Raw genomic sequence first — 22,236 nt, forward strand, 5'->3', positions numbered from 1 at the left:
CATGGCAGAATGATTTTAAAGAATGCCGATGGTAGGGAGGTGACTGAATCAGTTGATATACTTGAGTTACTGAGTGAACACTTTGCAAGTTTATATCATCCAGGTGGTGACATTGCAGAAATGAATAAACCAGTAGATTATATGGGAATTGTGGTGAATGAAGTGGAGGAGAGTAGTCTATTGCATAACCTCAATGTCAATACATCTGTGGGATTGGATGGTATACCAGCTCATGTCGTACGAGAAGCAGCTAAAGAATTGTCAGTACCCTTGACCATTTTGTTTAATTTGAGTCTCGGGTCCGGGTTAGTCGCGAGGGGGTGGAAGGAGGGGAAAATAGTTCCACTGCATAAAGGTGGTTCCAAGTCTGCTGTTTTAAATTACCAACAATTAGCATATCAGGAATCATTGTCAAGGTCTTAGAGAAATTAGTCAAGAAAAGAATACAGGATTGGATAGATGAAAATGGGATATTGTATGGGGGACAACATAGTTTTGTGAAGGATAGATCATGCCTCAGTAACTTGCTCACGTTTTATAACAGTGACGGCTGAACTGGATAGGGGTAATGGGTTTACATTACCCCTATTTACTACTGGACCTTGCCAAGGCCTTTGACAGGATACCACATGGAACCCTAATCAATAAACTGGAGCAGATGGGGATAGATATAGGGTTGGTGAGATGGATAGGAAGGTGGTTGAAGGAGAGATACCAGAGAGTGGTTTGTGCAGGAGTGGAGTCTAAAAGACGGCTTGTGACTAGTGGTGTGCTGCAGGGCTCTGTTCTTGGACCACTGCTTTTCAATTTGTTCATCAATGATATAGGAAAGGACTTGAGAGGAAGTGTTCACTTATTTGCTGATGATGCAAAGTTGGGTAGAGCAATTGTGAGTGCACAGGATGTCAACATTTTATAGGATGATTTGGATAGTTTGGAGGACTGGGCTAGGAAAAATGGATGTCAATTTAATGTAGCAAAGTGTAAGGTTATGCACTTCGGGGCGAAAAGAATAGCAGCAGTATATCGCCCTACTGTGCCCAGTTATGGGCACCAGGGTTTCTTCGTGATGGGAAGGAAGTGGAGAGGATCCAGAGACGAGTGACCAAGATGATAGAAGGTCTGTGGAATGAATCTTATGAGAATAGGTCGAAAATTTGTGGGTTGCAGAAATTGGACAATAGGCGAAGGAGGGGTGATATGATTGAGACATTCAAATTACTGAATTTGAATGTCTCAATTATTCCAGTCATATTTTCAAAAATATCTTTAAGATTGATCCAGAAGATATTTTTGAAAATATGACTGGTGGTGGGAGGACTAGGGGCCATGCATGGAAGCTGGGCTAGAGCATGGTTGACAAGGGAGTTAGAGCTAGGTTTTTTTACTTAGAGAGTGGTGAATGAGTGGAATAACCTTCCAGAGTCTGTTGTGAGTGACCAAGATGATAGGTCTGTGGAATGAATCTTATGAGAATAGGTCGAAAATTTGTGGGTTGCAGAAATTGGACGATAGGCGAAGGAGGGGTGATATGATTGAGACATTCAAATTACTGAATTTGAATGTCTCAATTATTCCAGTCATATTTTCAAAAATATCTTTAAGATTGATCCAGAAGATATTTTTGAAAATATGACTGGTGGTGGGAGGACTAGGGGCCATGCAAGGAAGCTGGGCTAGAGCGTGGTTGACAAGGGAGTTAGAGCTAGGTTTTTTTACTTGGAGAGTGGTGAATGAGTGGAATAACCTTCCAGAGTCTGTTGTGAGTGACCAAGATGATAGAAGGTCTGTGGAATGAATCTTATGAGAATAGGTCGAAAATTTGTGGGTTGCATAAATTGGACGATAGGCGAAGGAGGGGTGATATGATTGAGACATTCAAATTACTGAATTTGAATGTCTCAATTATTCCAGTCATATTTTCAAAAATATCTTTAAGATTGATCCAGAAGATATTTTTGAAAATATGACTGGTGGTGGGAGGACTAGGGGCCATGCATGGAAGCTGGGCTAGAGCGTGGTTGACAAGGGAGTTAGAGCTAGGTTTTTTTACTTGGAGAGTGGTGAATGAGTGGAATAACCTTCCAGAGTCTGTTGTGAGTGCTACGATCGTGAATGAGTTCAAGGAAAGGTATGATAGATATTGTGTCAATGTTGAATGGTTGTTCTTGACATGATGTTAGGGCCTCCCTCGATGAGTCTGTCAACTCCTTGGAGTTGCCAGACTCATCGAGGAATATAATAATATTCCTAGATGAATATTAATAATAATTTAATCAATAATAATAATAATAATTTAATCTTATTTGTATTTGATTATTTTCATATATACTTGTGATAGCTTTTAGGATATTATTTGGCATTTGTCTTTCTTTTAATATGTTAAATATGTTTCTTTTAACTTTGTCAAATACGTTTTCAAAGTCAATAAATGCAACATGTTTCTAAAAGCTGTATATATTTAGTGTTTAATAAAACTTGCTATATTTAAGCAATGTTTAAATATAGTAAAGCACCACTTGTAAAATTGTTAAGAATCTGAGCAGAAATTTCCAGAGTACAATTAAGGTAACGATTGCAAATCTAGTGTTATTTCAGTACATCTTATTCACTTCTTGATTAACATAATTTATTTTAATCTAAGAGTTCTAAATGGCGCAGCATAAAAATATAAATTTCTTAAAACTTCAAGAGAGGTAGATTACGAAGGCTCTGCCACATTGGTTTTGGCTTGACACTGAGGCTATCCCTTTGTGTTTCAGAGGTACCACGTGACACACATAGGAAAGGCTTTACATGTAACATTGAGAAACTATAAAATTTAATTTAAAGAAATAGGACACAACAGTACCTAAAAGAAGAGTCTCTCTATCCTTTGCAACTTCATAACCAGGCTGAGATTTCTCGGATTTGGACAGGAAAGTCTTGGAAGGCATTTGCTTCCAAAAAAGACCAGTTTCGTTAACATTAAATATTGGTTGGTCATAATAGCATCCCCCCCCCTCTTCTTCCACAATTTTCTTTAAAATCTCTGAATAATTTGCAGCCATCTCCTTACCTGAACTTGCAGCTTCGCCTGTGATTCGAACATTATGTAGGCTAATTCTCTTTTCGAAATGTTTAAACCACCCAGCAATAGTGTGGAATTCTTCTTTTCTATCATTGATAGCCCTTTCTTTCTTGCAAAGAGACTTAATGCTTTTGATTTAATAAGGTCACAGTGCTTAGTGGGATCCATTTTTGGTTACAATCTTCAATCCATGTAGAAAGAAGTCTTTCTAATTCAATCATTATAATACTTTGATTTCGAGTGGTGCATGCATGATGAACTTGAAGCAGCCTTACCTTTCTCTTTGTATTCATCAGCTTTGCTTAAAATTGCTCTTATAGTTGATTCACCCATTTTTGTGTTCTTGTCTTATATTTGCTCTGGACTCGCCTTGTTCATTTTTCTTTATTATTTCAAAGTTTTTCTTCCAATGAGATTACTTTTCAAATCATTTTCACACTTCCACTGTTTTGAACGCTAATTCTTTTGCTCATGATTGAAGGTTAGGAAAATACTTTAAAATAAAAAAAGTAAGAAAAACAATTGCAAAGGAGGTACGAGATATGATCAGCGAATGACATAAATTTCACAGGTAAATTTGGAACATAGTGTACATGGAAATAATGTAGTACTGTATGCCATTAAGAAATAACTTCGTAAAATGTTTTAAATTGGTAACTAAATTACTTCATCCTGGTGAATGATTTTTTAAAATAGTTCGCCATGAAAAAAACGTATAGATAAAAAATTTTTAAAATCTGTAACAATTATTTTTAAGATGTTATATAGTCGCACTAATTGAATTTTAGAGGCACATTAATTGCATTTGGGTATACAAGAAAAAAATTTGTGCACTAATTGAAAACGCACTAATCAGATGCATTAATCGAAGGATTGTTGTACTTTATATAAATAATGCATTCTTCATACAAATATCTACAAATGTATTATTTAATAAAATATTATATTCAAATAAATTATAATAAATGCTAAGTGTTAGTTACATATTATGTCTTGAATTTTAATCTTTTACTTGAACAAAGGATCAAAGGCTTTTCCTAGAGTTAATAGACCTTAAAATTTCTGCACATTCATTTCAACACACAATCATAGAATATGAAACTATCAAATCTCTATTGTTTAACATTTACTTTATACTGTTTAAGTGGTTTAAGAAAAATAAGTAACTATATCAAGATCTGCTTTCTGTAAATTAAAGATGCCAAGAAATTATATTCTTGGTTTAATCCTTTATCCAAGTGTAAGCAAACAGTTTGCATGTGAAGTAACTTCACATCACATGCCTGGTATCCCATAATGCAAAGCACATATCTTAAGGACATGTATAATGCTATGCATTAAAGAGTCACTACCAGACTGGTTTCGACCTTTATTGAGGTCTCATCAGTGGGAGCCAGACCCAGAAGTGATACCTAGGTTGAAGTAATGCAGACAAGACAAAATTAAAAGTTTTAGGAAAGTAGGATCTTGGAGGCATTCCTTTTGGACTAACCCTAAGAGAGATAGAGAGAGAACCCCCTTATTATACTTGGAATTCCCTTCTTCACTTACCCATTATTACCACTTCAAGAACTTATATACAAGAACATTGAAACCTTAGAAGACTGGAAAATAGGGCCATTTTCCTTTTCTTCTAAAGCCATAGTACTCAAAACCATAATCTTCTCTGCTCAGTTGTACATAAAAAATATTACAGACCTCACAGAAGCCGAAGAAAAGCAATTATACAGTAAGCCTGTGCAATTTTTTTGGTCCAGCCGATATCAATAAGTTAAAAAGGAATTTCTTCAACTTCAAAAAAGCATGGAGGATTTGATCTTCGAGTCTTAATTCTGCTATTTAAGCAATACTGCTTCAAAAATACAAAAAATATTGCCAATCACACATGTGCAGAACTTCTCCTGTATTACTGGGGTTTCATCTTCCCATTTGGAGTGAATGATTACAAAGGTCTAAAAAAGGTGGTTTGACATGTATTGTGTGAATAATGGTTAGTGGGTGAATGTAGGGTCTGCCGTGATGAGACTTCTGACTTCATGCAGACACTATTATAATAACAACTTTTGGAATGCAGTTATGCATTGCTCGTGTCAGATACTGCTTTATTTATATTGTCTTATTTCCCATGCACTGTCAATATCTTTTCAGCCCAACTCATCAACCTAATGTATTGATGCTAATACACCCTCCGTCCAAAAAGAAACCGAGCTTTTCGAAAATAGAAGAAACCAGTGGCGCCACCTGTTGTATTTTTTTTTGTTGTTGTCGAAAGCAGCAACTTTCATTAGTGTTGTGTCAACTGTTTATGACATGTTTCATTAGAAACCGAGTTATAGTGTGCTTTGACGAATGGTTGGAAAATGATTGACTTTGGTGTTAAACTTGGTAAAAGTTATACCAAAACGCATCAAATGCTTCAAAAAGCATTTGAAGATACGGTGATAAGATATGAGGATAAAAAAGCCGGCCCATCCAAAAACTAGACTGAGTTAAGTTAACATCCAAAAAGTGTGCAATTTCATTAAAGAAAACACAAAACTGTCCGTGAGATTGATTGAGAAGTACTGTGTAAAACTAGCTAAACAAAAGTCATAGGAAGACTTTGGTAAGAAAATAGAAAATAAATATCAGGAAGGTGACAACATATTCTGGAGACTTGAAAGCAAAGAGCACTGTAAAAGGAATTAGAGATGATAAAGATTACATGAAAACTGGAGAAAAAGATATCCTTGAAGTAATTATTTCAAAAAACTGCTAAATGAAACAAGCAGTGGCAGCACAGTGGTAAAAAACACTCAACAGGCAATGCAATCAAGAATGCATATCCATACTTGAAGTAGAAAAAGCCACCAGAAACCTGAAATGAGGAAAGGGCAGCAGAAATTGATGATATTCGACCAGAAATGCTAAGTATGGACGTATAAAAGTCTTACAGTGGCTGCATTGCATAGTTCAGAAAACCTGGACAGAAGGACAAATGCCAGATGATTGGAGTAGAGCTCTCAATAGTATCCATATATAAAAAGGGAAATAAAACTGAATGTGAGAATTACAGAGGTATTTCCCAATTGAGTGTTCCTGGTAAAATTTATGCAAGTATACTTCAGAAATGGTTGAGAATGATTGTGGAAGGGAAGCTTGGTGAAAAACAAGCTGGATTCAGACCAAATAGAGGCTGTCAGCATCAGAGTTTCGCTTTACAACAAACAGATGTAAAATCGTGGGAATATAACAAAGATCTGTATTTAAGTTTTATAGACCTGCAGAAGGTATATGACAATGTGCCAAGAGAAAAGCTATTCACAACGCTACAGTTATATGTTCATTTTGATAGTTAATATTAGGTCCTTTTTTACTAAATATGATACATTATATTGGAATTTTTATTGGACCATGATTATGATAAACATATATACATAATCGTCGACAAATTTCGCCAGCCAGGTCTGTCTGGCTTCTTCAAGACGAGAAAGGTTATACTAACATTAAATGCTAAAACAAAAGAATGCAGTAACGACCTAAAAATCAATTTTGTATATATGTTTATCAAAATCATGGTCCAATAAAAAATCCAATATAATGTATCGCATACAGTTATATGTTGTCAATGGTGCATTATATCAAGCAATATTTAGTCTTTATTTGAGTTGTAAATCAGCAGTTAGAACTGGTTTGATGTTAAATCTGGTGTCAGACAAGGATGTACATTATCCCCTCTTATTATCTATATGGATCACAATATGAAGGAAAGCAATATTAAACCTGATATCAAAATTGGAGATATATCCAATAATATCAGTTCTTTACTTTATACTTTTAAATAAATGCAGTACAAGTCTGCACGATTCCCTGATTAAGAATAACTGTTGTAATAAATGGTATGAAGCAATAACAAGACAATGAAAATAGGCAGAATCATTGAAAATGTCAACTGTGTTGTGAATGGAAACCTATAGAACAAGTAAAATATTTCAGCTACTTTTTTTTTTTTTACAGGCACGATTTTTAGTGAAGATGGTAAATTAAATATGGAAATAGACAACAGAATCAACAAAGTTGGTATGGTAGGAAATCAACTGAAGAAATTTATAACGAATAAGAGGGAAATTAGTCAAAACACTAAATTAGCTGTATACAAGACAGTGTTCAAACCAATTTTAATTTATGGATCTGAGAGTTGGGTTAGAAATAAATCACTTGACCAAAGACTAGAGACCACAGATATGAGGGTCCTGAGAAAGATTAAGAAGGTGTGAACAGATGGCATCAATGGCAATATCATATTAAAAATGAGGATATTAAGAAAGAACTTGACATTTAACATCCAGGAATGTGTTAGCAGACCTAATCTCACGTAGTATGGTCATCACTTAAACAGAATGGGAGAGCAAAGATTAGCATAAGAAGTGTTCTCTACTAAGTGGATAGGAAAAAGACCCAGAGGAAGATCAAGACATAGGTGTATTGATACAGAAAAAAGTGCCTTAGAAGACAGAAATATAAGATCTTGATAATGTTGGAGTCTTGACAGATAACAGATTGATTTGGAGGAAAATTGTAAACAGGAAGTTAGTAATGATGTAAGTTTTTCATATAGTACAATCATAATATGTTGTATACCTCATGAGGATACATGTCAGGAATTTGATGATGATGATAAAAATGATTCTGCATTCTAAAGGAGCATCCCCTAGACAAACATGTAGAAAGAGTGTTCAAATCCCTTCCTTTTATATATGGTTTGTCATGGATAGGTTAGCAAGGATAAAAGCTGCTTTCTCCCAAATAAACAAGATCAAGTCTCCAAATAACAAAACCATATATAAAAGGAAGGGATATTGCTCCTCTTTTAATATAAATTCCACTCAAACACTTGGGATACTTGATGTGGAATTTGCTATGTGGAACAGATGGGGAAGGTCAGGAGAGAGATGCATGTAGAGGATGTGGAGAAAAGAAAAAAACAAGTTAAGAATAGCAGCACATGAAACAGACAAAACATCAATATGTCAGCATACAAAAATGGCCTATACTGACTACAATGTCTTTATCAGAACATTCAAAAAGTTACTGGAAATGTTCAAAAAACTACAGCAATGCAACAAGAAACTATAGGTATGATCCTACATTAGGTTTGGTCATTTTTCATCAAAAAAACCTGATACATGCAGATCTGATGCTTTTCTATCACATTGCTATCCATCATGATACAACAAATTGCACAAACTCATTCTTCAGTCCTTTTTTTTTTTTTTTTTTCAGATATTCTATGTTACTGTTTTCATTAATTTGCTTGTTCTTTAACTCAGTCATTGTATTTTCATTTTGCTCTCCTTATGAAGTAAAGTATGCAAAACTAATAAATACTTAAACTCAATAAAATATTGGTCAACAAAGTGTCCTCCATATACAGAAAAGCCTCAGAAGCAAGTTTAAGATTATCATTTATTCCAAACTGTCATTCATCATTTGAAAAATTAAAACTTACCTGATACGTGTAGAACTGACTTCATTTGTAATCCACTCTGTTACAATGTGAATATTATTCTATATAACAGAGGGGGGGAAAATCATTAGTGAAGAAAATGAAGAAAAATCATTTTAATGTGAAGAAAATTTCCATAAATTTACTAATTATTTAAAAGTTAGCAGTGGCTAATGTTGGATTCTGAATGAAGAGAAATTAAAGTTATCGGTATTTCTTTCAGAATCCAACATGATCTTCCATAACATAAGCAAGACTTGTAAATATTGTTTGCTTAAACTGTATTACTCATAATTGCTCTGTGTTTTGTCAGTTATTAATTAATTATATAATTTTAGGATATGTCATAATAATGAAAGGACTCTGTAGTAAATGCCATTCATTTTATTACTTTATTCCTTCAATAATATTATAAGAAATTGTATGTATGTAACTTTATGAGCCTTATGTGAACTGTAATATACGTTTTTTTTTTTTTTTTGTTATTGTGAATGAAGGTGAAGGTAAATTTAAGTAACTATAATATTTTTTTTTTTATTAATTTTCATTACTGTATGTAAAGATATAATGTTATGCAATATTTCTGTTTTTATTTTGTTTGTTACTATGGAGATGGGCTAGAAATAGCTAGCGTGTGGTAGCGCGTGAGCTACGGTATTCAAAGGGAGATGGAATTGATATGAGCTACACTGCGAGAACAAGTTTTGGCGGGAAAGAAAGTGAAGGTATATAAGCGAAAAGCGAGAGTATACAGGAGATCAGTAGACCAGAAGCATTCACGATAGTGCGGTGAAGAAAGAGGGGAGGGAAGCACTCAGGACAGTGCGGAGAGGCAGGAAGCACTCATGGCAGCACGGAGTAAAGTAAGAGGCTGTAGTAATGGGAATTAAGTGTTGTAATTAGATTAAGCAGAGATGAGGAGATAGCTATTTAGCAGCACGGAGTAAAGAAAGAGGCTGTAGTAATAGGAATTAAGTGCTGTAATTAGATTACAAAGGGAAAAAAAAAAAAAAAAAAAAAAAAATCAGCTAACGCCTTTTTATTCCCGTATATATGGGAGTAGGCGAGGCCATTTAGCCCTATCTAACTTTTGGAGACTGAGTGGGCAGTTCAATCTCCACTGGTACCCAATCAGAGACAGATGGCCCAAGGCTATCACTAATTAAGCGGTACGCAGTGAAGAGAGACGGCTCAAATGTGCCGCCATCTCGTGGTCTCTAACCCTAACACAATATATTTAATGTCTGAAATAATGTGGGTTCTAAGGTCGATTTTCTTGAGTTTACAGGACGAAAAACCCGAGTTTCCGGGAGGAAAAACCTGCTTGCCCATGCCAGAGATCGACTAACTCGGGAACCGGTCGAAAAAAGGATTAGAAAAATTTCCTCTAGTCGCTGACTAGACTCGAAACCAAGACTTCCTTCGTGCGGCTTAGCGCGGTGGTGTGCAAACGCCACATCCACTGAGCTACACAGGCTCCGATTACAAAGGATCGGGATGTAAATTGGCAACTCAGAATATTGATAAGGAATTCTAAAGTTATGACGAATTCGAGAGCTTTCAAGGAAGATTAGTGAAAAGCTGATTTTATTGCAAAGTAGTAAATGAGGAACAAGTAAGTTTTCTAGTGAAAGTATGTCTACATTTGTGATGCGTAGAGATTAATGATCAAGTTATTTTAAAGAAGATTACTTTTGAAATGTGTAGCTCCAGTGTGATAGTTAACTAAAGTTTAAGTGTGCCTCAGTGAATACCATGAGCAAAGGATTTATCCAGTAAGAACTGCCCAATTTTATATTACTTCAGTGCAGAGATACATGTGTAATTCCTCCTCTTATTCCCCACATTATCTATAACGTTTTTTGCTGAAATCAGCCTGAGTATGAAGTATGAAAGTGTATACTCATGAAGCAGTTGTTATCACCATTAATGTATTGAGACTTTATTGACTGTGTGATAATAGTAAAATTTGTTACTAAGAGATTTTGTGATATTGAACTCTATTAAAAGTTATTTTAATATTGTGAAAGTTATAAATCTGATAGCAGAATGCCCATAGACTGAATCTGTAAGATGTTATGACCAGTTAAGCTAAGACATTTATATTATCTTGTTCTCAGAATTGAATTTATATGTATAATATATAACGCTGAATTAAATGTTTTGTTTTGATGATTTTAAAATTGTTTGCCTGAATCTCTTTTACTGCACCGTTCATAAAATTATCAGAGCAGGAGCTTCAAAAATAAGAGATAAACTCGGTCTACGTAAGAAATAATATTGATATAAAATTAGTTGATGCTTGGTTTCACTACATTTCATTAGACTAACTAGATATAGAGTGGTGCAGTCTAAAAATATAAATTTCTCTATATTTAAATTAGTAATCAACCAGCAACTTATTACTTGTTTAAGAACAGAGTTAAAACAAGATGGCGGATCAAAAACAAGGAAGTACGATCCAACACTAATGCCTTATTGTGCAAAGCCTAATAGGTCAGATATAACTATTGATAAAGAAGGAAAGAAAGAGAGAAGGCAGTGTTTTTCTCCCTGACATTAGGTAGTTCATGTGGAGCTGACAAAAGGAGAGCTTGGGTTAAGGTAGCCTGTACATTAATTGAAAGGAAAAAGAAAAAATCCCTTTGGAGTAAAAAGAGATACACTAGTGCCTTTTGCTTTGTAGTATCGGCAGAGAGATAAATAGATGAAGGGGTTGGATCACACATTGCTTCTCTTGGTAATGTTTTGGGGTCATGTTCTCCTGTAAGCTAACCTGACATTTATGAATTGTTTCCTTCTCTATAAGTTGGTAGGATTCTGCAGAGTGCATGCCTAATTTCAACTATGAGCTCATAATTTGGTGGCATATGTTTTGGTTTGGAGAGAATGAGAAGAGGAATCTTTCTGCTTTCTGAATTTGCATATTATAAATGCAGAAAACAAAGAAATGGGTAGGTATCACATTTCCCAAAGCATTCAGTTAATAAAAAAAGGAACATTCATTCAACTTGAGCAAAGCATTAGAACCTTCCTGACAATTTATTTTGTAAATGGTAGTAGATGTAGATTTCCGTTAGAATCAGTTGGGATCTGCTTGTTATGAGACATCTAAATGTGCATTTCATGAAGACAGTCATATTCAGAATTATGGATACTACACTGAATTTCACTTTTTTAAAAAAATGCCTTTTATGTAAGGAATAGAAATTCTGTACATTTCTTGCTTGGAGAAAATAGAAACTGTCAGTGTCTAGGTAATTCTTGGGTTGTAACCATTTCATGTTAGCGTGATAGTTTCTATTTCTTGTATGAGTGTTTCTTTAGAGGAACAAATTTTTTAAGCTCTACATATCAAAGATTTAATAACTTCATATTCTCAAGAAGGATGGTAGGCTGAAAAGTGATGTATATAGCAGCCTATATACATATGAAAAGGCAGAAAGAATAGATAAAATACCTGCCCAATTCCTGAAACAACTTCAGAAGGGAACTGAAGAAATAACCAAAATAATAAATTTAATTTATAACAAAGGAGAAATACTAAAAGATTTTATGACCTTAATATTTATACCTATACCAAAGAAAAGTAATGCAGTGAACTGCAAGGATTTTAGAATAATAAGCCTCATTTCCCATACATCAAAAATATTTATGAGAATCCTAACATGGAGAATTGCATCTAAGGTGCGGAAAAATTTCTTGGAGAAGATCAATTTGGTTTCAGGAAGGGTAGGGAAACAAGAAATGCGATTGGATGTTAAAAATAATAAGTGAAAGACGTCTGGAAGTGAATAAACAAGTTAATATCTGCTATATACATTTTGAAAAAAGCTTTTGACTTTGTAAAATGGGATAAAATGGTGGAAGTAATGGAAAAGATTGGAAAGACAGAAGGCTAAATATTTCACTACATATGGGACAAACTGCCATGGCATATATGGTACAACAGAACAGATATCATTGGACGAGGAGTAAGACAAGGCTGTTCTCTGTCACCAACTTTGTTTAACACGTATTCCGAAGCAATGTTAAAAGAAGCACTTTAGAATTCAGAAGGAATAAAGATTGGAGGTAGACAGATATTTGCAATAAGATATGCAGATGACAAGGCATTATTATCAAAATGCCTTGTCATCTGTACAACATCTGTTGAACAGATTACTGGAATCTTGTATCAATTATGGAATGAAAATTAACATAAGAAAAACAAAGGTAATGAAAATAGCAAGGAAAGAGGCAAATATGGATATCAGAATAAATGGGGAAAAATTAAATCAAGTAAAGACATTTAAATATCTAGGAAGTGTGATTAGCAGTGATGGAAGATGTAAAAGTGACATAAAAACAAGAATAGCAATGGGAGGAGATGCATTTAATAGAAAATGGAATTTATTCAGAAGTAAAATGGACAGAAACCGAAAGAAAAGACTAATAAAATGTTATATGTAGAGTGTTGCACTCTATGCAGCTGAAACTTGGACATTGAAGAGAGAAGAAACTAAAATTTTGGAAAGATTTGAGATGTGGATTTGGAGAGGATGGAAAAAATCAAGTGGACAGATAAAATAACTAATGAAGAGGTCTTAAAAAGAGTAGAAGAAAAAAGAAGTCTGTTAAAGAGGATAAAAAGAAGAAAGGGAAACTAGATCAGACATATTCTGAGAGGAAATTGGATCATTAGAGATGCCATCGAAGGAAAAATAGATGGAAAAAGACCCAGAGGAAGAGTAAGGAAAATACTAGATGACATGGTAAATGGAAACAGGTACACAACCTTGAAAGAGAAGGCTCAGAACAGAAGAGAGTAGAAGGAAAGTTTTTGCCACTAAGAGAAGAACCTGCTCAATTGCAGAATACTTAAGAGAAGAAGAATCCTTTAGCACACCACCCTTCTCAAAAATATGGAATTATTAAATCTTTGGTATCTAGTACAAAATTTGTTCCTCTGAAAATACCCATGCAAAAAATAAAACTATGAAGCAAACAACACTATTCAATTGTTACAATATGATGAAATAGATGCAGCTAATGTTTTCCACATTCCTGTAGATTTTCACAGCAGTTATTCAATTTAGTTAAGGAATCTGCAGACTTTTACTGAATAGTTACATATATCATCATCTGCATAAAGTAAAGAGCTAAGATTAACACCTCCAATGTTGATATCCGGTTTAATGCCACTTTACTTCATAATGTGTTCTGTATAGATGATGAATAACAGTCAAGATAGTATAAACCCTTGTCTCACAATTGCTTTTACAAACCATCTCCCTGAATTTCTTTCAATTCTAACTACTAACTTATAACATAGTCTGTTGACTATGTTATAAGTTATATAACATAGTTAAGTTATCAGTTAGAATTGAAAGATTCTAACTGCCTGATATAACATCATGGTTATACACTACATTATACTGCAAAGGTCTGAACAGATTTTCATGTTATAAGCATCTTGTTATATAAATTTTTCAGATTTACAAAACTTAAATGTAAATCTTGTTGAAGCTTGGTGAAGAACAAGCAGGATTCAGGGCAAATAAAGGCTATCAGGATCAGATTTTCACTTTATGACAAATAGTGGAGAAATCATGGGAATACAACAAAGATCTGTATTTAAGTTTTGTAGATCTGGGAAAGGCATATGACAAGGTGCCGAGAGAGAGAGAAGCTATTCAAAATGCTACAGTTATATGGTGTCAATGGGGCATTATATCAAGCAATACTTATTCTTTGAGTTGTAAGTCAGCAGTTAGAATTTAAGGAAGTAGAAGATGGTTTAATGTTAAATCTGGTGTCAGACAAGGATGTACATTATCCCATCTGTTATTCATTATCTATATGGATCACAATATGAAGGAAAGCAATATTAAACCCGATTATTAAACCCAATATTAAACTCCAATATAAAAATTGGAGATGTTAATCTCAGCTCTAATTTATGTGGATGATGTTATACTTCTAAATAAATCCTCTACAAGATTCCCTGACTAAATTGAATAACTGTTGTAATAGATATGCTATGAAGGTCAGCAATAACAAGACAATGAAAATAGGCAGAAGCATTGAAAATATCAATTGCATTGTGAATGGAGAACCTACAGAACAAGTAAAATATTTCAGCTCCTTTGGCATGATTTTTAGTGACGATGGTAAATTAAATATGGAAATAGACAACAGAATCAACAAAGCTGGTATGGTAGGAAGTCAACTGAATAAATTTATATGGAATCGAGAAATTAGTCAAAACACTAAATTAGCTGTATACAAGAGTGTTCAAACCAATTTTAACTTATGGATCTGAGAGTTTGGTTAGAAATAAATCACTTGACCAAAGACTAGACACCACAGATATGAGCATCCTGAGAAAGATGAGGGCTGTGAACAGATGGCATCAATGGCAATATCATATTAAAAATGAGGATATTAGGAAAGAACTTGACATTGTCAGCATCCAGAAATTTATTAGCAGAGCTAATCTCAGGTGGTTCGATCACTTAAACAGAATAGGTGAAGAAAGATTAGCAAAACAAGTGTTCAAAATATTTTTGCCACTTTCCTGATATTTATCTTATATTTTCTTAATGAAGTCTTCCTGTGACTTTTGTTGTAGCTTTGCTTTCTTACATTTTTCTCTGTATTCTCTCAGTGCACATGACGACTTACTTGCTACGAACATAATATACTAGCTTCTTTTCCAGGATTGTCAATCTTTCTAAATATACCATGAAGTTTTAATTTTTCTATCCTAGCATACACTTCACCACATTCCTTTCTGGCTGAATCAATGTTTTCTTCAAGTCTGTCAGTAAGTCTTCAAGGTTTGGTTCCTGTTTTCGAACTCGGCATTTCTTGAACAACATTTGCATTTGAATCTACAGCTCACCTCTGAAAGCTGTTTGCCTTTGCTTCTTTAAAACTTTTTGTACATTATTATTAGATATTTTTCTCTTTAATATGAAATTCATTTTTATCCTGTTCATAACTAAGTGGTGATCACTTCCTATTTTGAATCACCAATACATCCTTATTTCTGGTGTCTTTTTCTCATGTGAATTTCTACACATCTCTATGTTAGAATATAATTTTGGTAAACGACTAGGTCTGTGTCCTGAATACAGCAGATGCAGATACCATTATTATTAGCTTTGCTCTTTTCTCCAAAAATTTTCCTGAAACATTTCTGTATGTTTGGAATTCACTTCCTCCTCTATTGTTCATATCTTCAAAAATGCCAACTGTTCCTTTTTCTCTGTGTCAGCTGCCTTCCTGGATTCAAAAAATATTCCTCAAAGTCTTAGACCTTTCTGATGGACTACAGGCATAAATAAGTCTCACTAACCAATTCCCAATCTGATATGCCCACACCATACTACTTAACACTGCCTGCCATTCAAGATTATCTTTTATCTTTGTGCTTAGTATTGAATACTATAGCTACTCCTTCCTTCCCTTAATCATTACTGCTTGAATATCACATTGTTATTTAGAAGAATCTAACCTGTTTTTGGTCTTCTTTGTTTCTAAGAATATTGCTACTTATTACACTGAAAGTGCCTATCCTGAATTCTGCTGATGCTGAGTTTTCTCCAGATAACAGATTTTTTTTTTTTTTTCACTTTCTGCCCTGATTTGGTGACAAAAACAGCAGGGACCTTGTTGAACAAGACCAAAAAAACCATAAAAAACAGTTGAGGAATGCGGTTAAATATCCGTTTTGATGATGGTTGAGTTGAATCATGTGTGTATATGGCTGACGTTTTTGTAGGTTTTTGGTAGAAATTATGGATGCCAGTTCAGTCAGTGTGCTTGATTAAGATGGAGGATATTCCATTTATGCAATAGAAAACAGATTAAGCTTGTTAAAGAGGCTGTTAAACTGTTCTGAACAAAAAAATCTAACACACAGATTTTTAGCATGCTCTGTCAGATCAGTATTCTAATAGATTTTGAATTTGCATAGAGTAAGCAGTTGTTTAGTGAAGTAACATGTAAAAAAGAAAAAAAAAAGCTAAGCTTTCTGGAGGCTGAAGCAGCTATAGATGTGTTTATGCAAGAAAAGCTGAATATCTGAAAAAAAAAAAAGTCACATTTTTATGTCTCCAAATCCATAAAAGGTCATAAACCTATAGTACATCAGTACTGTGAGCAGGCTAAGAATTTTTTTATAATTTTATTATCATTTGATTTATTTTTTACATAGTTTTGAAACTCTACTCTGGAGGACAAACATGGTGCTAATATGTACTTTGTCTTAATCTGTCTTATCTGCACCCTTTAATTATATTTAACTCTTACTTTATGCTCTGACTTTCTTACTTTCACTCACACTATAGTTTAAAGAATTTATTTGTTTTACAATTGAGTCGGTTAAACTAGTAATTGAGTGTGAGTTTTTAAGAAATGTTAACAAAGAGAAAGTAGATATTATTCCCCATTAACTTCTGACCATTATTTTTTTTTATCAGTCGTGGCTTTAACTTATCAATTAGCACATCTTAATACTTCCCCCTTATTAGTCAGATATATGCAGGTTCATACTTTTCAAATTAGTGTATAGACAAACTAATTTAATCAAACTAAGAAATCTATATACACTGTTCATTTTTACATATAAGTTGAATATAGTGAAACTTCAAGTCTTAGATAATTATAAGTAACTCTGTTTTAGGTTTAGATCTCCTACTATTCTATCTTATATTCCAAACAATGTCTTGTATTCCTATTGGTCCTTATCTATTAAACATTGAACTTGCTAAGCATATGCTTGATTAACAATAACTTATGTTTACTACACACAGCAGTACACCGACTCTTAAATTAATTACCTACTGAACTTACATCAAAAATATTTACACTAACACAATTGACTGCAGAACAAAGACATATATTGTAAATCGTCTAGAAATACTTACATATCTTTCTATGTACTTACAACTGGTTAAACTTCATATATTTCTTTCATTCACTACAGCCCTTACTTGGCTCCTCTGTCTACAAGTTGAAGTTCCTTTTAGCTGTATGCCTGTTCTCTTCTTTCCTGCTGTTTTTCTTTGTCTTCTGTCATCAATATCCCTTTACTTTCAGATTCTGGTACTTAGTAATGTGGCAGCCTCAGCCATTCAATGAATGCTTTCTGTGAATGGCAACTTGTACAGACTTCCTGACGCGATATGCTTCGGCAACGGACAGTAAAACTTCACATGGCATTGGACCCAAGGAAGGAAATGGACTGAGAAAAAAAAAAAAAAAAGACACCTCTCTTTCCGATGACTGACAGTTGGCTTTCACATGGTGGTGGACCCAGGGAAGAGATGGCTGAAGACACTAAAACACTCTCCTTTTAGAAGCGAGAGCTTACATATGCCCTGGACTCTGTGTAATATGCATGCACAGCACTCAATATTTCCATATTTGGAAATGCATTAACATCAGGATTCGATGATGTCATACTTCATGCAATGAGCATTTGATTAACACAAAGTTTCATAAATAAAAAATTAATTTCATACATGAAATTTTAGTACTTTTCACATAATGACAATTCCTTATATTTTTCCTTCAAGGCAAAATTTTGTAAAACAAACATGATACATCATTAATTGTGATATTTTACAAGATATATAGTCTAATAAATCGCGTGACATGCATCATCTTGTGAGCTAAGAGCACAATTAGTCATGGTTCTTGGTTCCTTGAGATTAACAGGTTTCTTCAGAAACAGTTATTTCATGAACATAAAAGTCACAGTTTCAAGTTGGAATTAAGTGTTTTCCCAAAATATCCCCAAATGTGATCAACATGGTAATGTGTAAGATATACCAAAGGCAATGCAGAGAAAATCCAATATGACACACGGAGAGAAAGAGTGAGTGAGTTTGTGTATGTGTGCACGCGTGCACAGAGACATTCTGCACACAATTCATAGTTTTGTTGAAAAAAGTGACTAAATCACAAGTTCACAGAGATGCCCATTCAGTCCCTTTCCATCCATAACAACCTTTCCCATGAAACTGGTGAAGATGTCTTGTTGCCCAAAATCATATACTGCTTGTTCATTGTCTGCTCCAAATGAAATAAGCTTCACCTTCAAGGTATTGCAAGTTTCTGCAGCAACGAAAGGGAAACACATTCGAATAAAATTTAAACATTCGTTTAAACTAAATGACAAAACATTTCAAGTTCACAAGCTGCTTTTCTTATTGACTTTACTGGACTATGCAGGTTTGAAACAGTGTTTATGGGAAACCGGACAATGAGACTTATTTGTGCCTATGGTCCCACAGAAGGTTCTACTAAGGTAGAAGTGGAGGAATTTTTTGATGCTTTAGAAAAAGCAACTGACACAATGAAAAAGGAAAAGTTGGTCCTTGTTGAGGATCTAAATAGCAGAGTAGGAAGTGATTGTGAGACATACAAAAATATTTTGGGAAAAATTGGAGAAAAGAGCAAAGCTAATAATAATGGCAAATATCTGTTGGATTTCTGCTCAGGACATGGACTGGTTATTACTAACACCATGTTCCAACATAAAAATGTGCACAAATTCACATGGAGAGAAGAGGCAAAGAATAAGAAAAGTCTCATTGACTATGTTATTGTTGATAGTGATGTTTTCTCCCTGGTGCAGGACACCAGAGTGTACAGAGGATTTGAAATTGGAAGTGATCACTATTTAGTCTTGAGCAGGATAAAATTGAATTTCATATTGAAAAGAATAACATGTAAGAAAGATTTAAAGTGAATAAAAGTTGAGCAGCTCTCAGATGTGAACTGTAGACTAAAATACAGAAAGATTATTGAAAAGAAAATGAAAGAGTTTGAGAACAGGAATCAAACCTTGGAGATTCAGTGGCAAACTCTGAAGAAAACATTGATTGATTCTGCCAGAGAGGCATGTGGGGAGGTTGTGTGCAAGGAAAAAAAAAAATCAGAACTCCCTGGTGGACACAGGAAGTTAAAGAGGCAGTGAAGGAAAAAAAAAGCATACCAAAAGTTCCTGTCAAATAAGTCAGCTTGTGCTCTTAGAGAATATAGAGACAAATGCAAAAATGCTAAACACTGTGTAAAAGTAGCTAAACAAAAGTCATGGGAGGACTTTGGCAAGAATATAGAAAATAAATATCAAGAAGGTGGCAAAATATTCTGGAGGTTGTTGAAGAAGCTTAGGAATGGAGGAAAGAGTGCTGAAAAAGGAGTTAGAGATGATAAAGGTGACATGAAAACAGGAGAAAAAGATATCCTTGAAGTATGGAACAATTACTTTGAAAAACTGCTAAATGAAACAAGCAGTGATGACAGCACAGTGATAAAAAAAACACTGACCAGGCATGCAGCCAGGAATACATATCCATACTTGAAGTAGAAAAAGCCATCAAAAGCTTGAAATGTGGAAAGGCAGCAGGAGTAGATGATATTCGACCAGAAATGCTGAAGTATGGTGGTATAAAAGTCTTACAGTGGCTGCACTGCATAGTTCAGAAAGCCTGGACAGAGGGACGAATTCCCGATGATTGGAGTAGAGCTCTCATAGTACCCATATATAAAAAGGGAAATAAAACTGAATGTGAATTACAGAGGTATTTCCCTACTGAGTGTTCCTGGCAAGATATATGCAAGTATACTTGAGAAACGGTTGAGAAGAATTGTGGAAGAAAAGCTTGGTGAAGAACAAGCTGGATTCAGGCCAAATAGAGGCTGTCAGGATCAGATCTTCACTTTACGACAAATAGTCGAGAAAGCATTGGAATATAACAAAGATCTGTATTTAAGTTTTGTCGATTTGGAAAAGGCATATGACAAGGTGCCAAGAGAGAAGCTATTCAATACGCTGCAGTTATATGGTGTCAATGGGGCATTATATCAAGCAATACTTAGTCTTTATTTGAGTTGTAAGTCAGCATTTAGAATTGAAGGAAGTACAGGAAGGAAGATGGTTTAATGTTAAATCTGGTGTGAGACAAGGATGTACATTATCCCCTCTGTTATTCATGTACATTATCCCCTCTGTTATTCATTATCTATATGGATCACATTATGAAGGAAAATGGTATTAAACCTGATATCAAAATTGGAGATGTTAATGTCAGCTCTTTGCTTTATGCAGATGATGTTATACTTCTAAATAAATCCGCTACAAGTCTGCAAGATTCTCTGACTAAATTGAATAGCTGTTGTAATAGATATGGTATGAAGGTCAGCAATAAAAAGACAAAGACAATGAAAATAGGCAGAATCATTAAAAATGTCAACTGTGTTGTGAATGGAGAACCTGTGGAACAAGTAAAACATTTCAGCTACTTAGGCACGATTTTTACTGAAGATGGTAAATTAAATATAGAAATAGACAACAGAATCAGCAAAGCTGGTATGGTGGGAAGTCAATTGAATAAATTCATATGGAATAAGAGAGAAATTAGTCGGAACACTAAATTAGCTGTATACAGGACAGTGTTCAAACCAGTTTTAACTTATGGATCTGAGAGCTGGGTCAGAAGTAAAACACTTGACCAAAGACTAGAGACCGCAGATATGAGAGTCCCGAGAAAGATTAGAGGTGTGAACAGATGGCATCAATGGCAATATCATATTAAAAATGAGGATATTAGGAAAGAACTTGACATTGTCGGCATCCAGGAATGCGTTAGCAGAGTTAATCTCAGGTGGTATAGTCACTTAAATAGAATGGGAGAGGAAAGATTAGCAAAACAAGTGTTCTCTGCCAGGTTGGCAGGAAAACGACCCAGAGGAAGACCAAGATATAGGTGGATTGATACGGTACAAAATACCTTAGACGATAGAAATATAAGATCTGATAATGTTGGAGTCTTGACAAGTAACAGACTGATTTGGAGGAAAATTGTAGATAGGAAGTTAGTAATGATGTAATTTTTTCATGTAGTACTGTCATATCCTGTACACCCCTTGAGGGTACATGGCAGGAATTTGATGATGATGATGCTTCAATGTTTTCTGGAGTCACATGAGAATGATATCATTCCTTTCCTGCTGTTGAAATTTATAAATATGCAAAGTTATAAAATTGCTGCAAAGTCAAATGTGTGTTGCAAGAAATTCCTATAAATGAGAGAAATATATATGCAAATGAGCAGTAATGAACTGCTGCTTTCTAGCAAAATTTCCAGGAATAACTGCATACAGCCAATTATTTTCAAGGATATTCAATAATGAATAAGGATATTCATTTTTACATTCAATAATGAATGTAAAAATGCAGCAACATTTTGTATGTCATTATGTAAGTTCTCATTTTCTTCCGTGCTTATTGGATTCAAAAGGTTCCTCCACACCCCGCTACTTCATCTCAGTACTTTTCAACCTTCCCCTCAAGTGATGGTCACAACTTAAGAAAACGTTTTTCTTTTAAAACAGGTAAACAGATAAATTCCTTCAGGTTTTGATAATGTCAGTATAATTATGTGTCCACATTATACTTTTAGTACTAAAAGAAATTGTGTGTGTAATATATAGTGAATAATATAAATAGCGAATTTTAATAAATCAGTATAATATCATGCTGTGCTGATTGTAACATGGTAAGAATTTTGGGTATCAGTATTTAACTAAACTGATAATACTGCAATAAATTTTTGCTAACATAGAATGAAATTAATGAATTAATAATAGTCTCTAAGTATGCAGCAAGTGATTATGTTGCAGG

General features: G+C 34.3%; 1 protein-coding gene across 2 annotated transcripts in view; it reads right to left on the minus strand.

The window, feature by feature from the left end:
• Positions 1-22,236, minus strand: part of Nmnat (nicotinamide mononucleotide adenylyltransferase) — a 209,340-nt gene that overhangs the window by 112,833 nt on the left and 74,271 nt on the right. For both annotated transcript variants that reach the window (XM_090393336.1, XM_090393335.1), the window contains exon 6: positions 8,559-8,617. In XM_090393336.1, coding sequence (XP_090249462.1) covers positions 8,559-8,617 — 59 coding nt within the window. The remainder of the gene's footprint in view (positions 1-8,558; positions 8,618-22,236) is intronic.

The sequence above is a fragment of the Typopeltis vanoorti genome, chromosome 5 (assembly GCF_054136105.1).
Source record: "Typopeltis vanoorti isolate ZY-2024b chromosome 5, IOZ_Tvanoo_1.0, whole genome shotgun sequence".
In the NCBI taxonomy this organism is placed as follows: domain Eukaryota; kingdom Metazoa; phylum Arthropoda; class Arachnida; order Uropygi; family Thelyphonidae; genus Typopeltis; species Typopeltis vanoorti.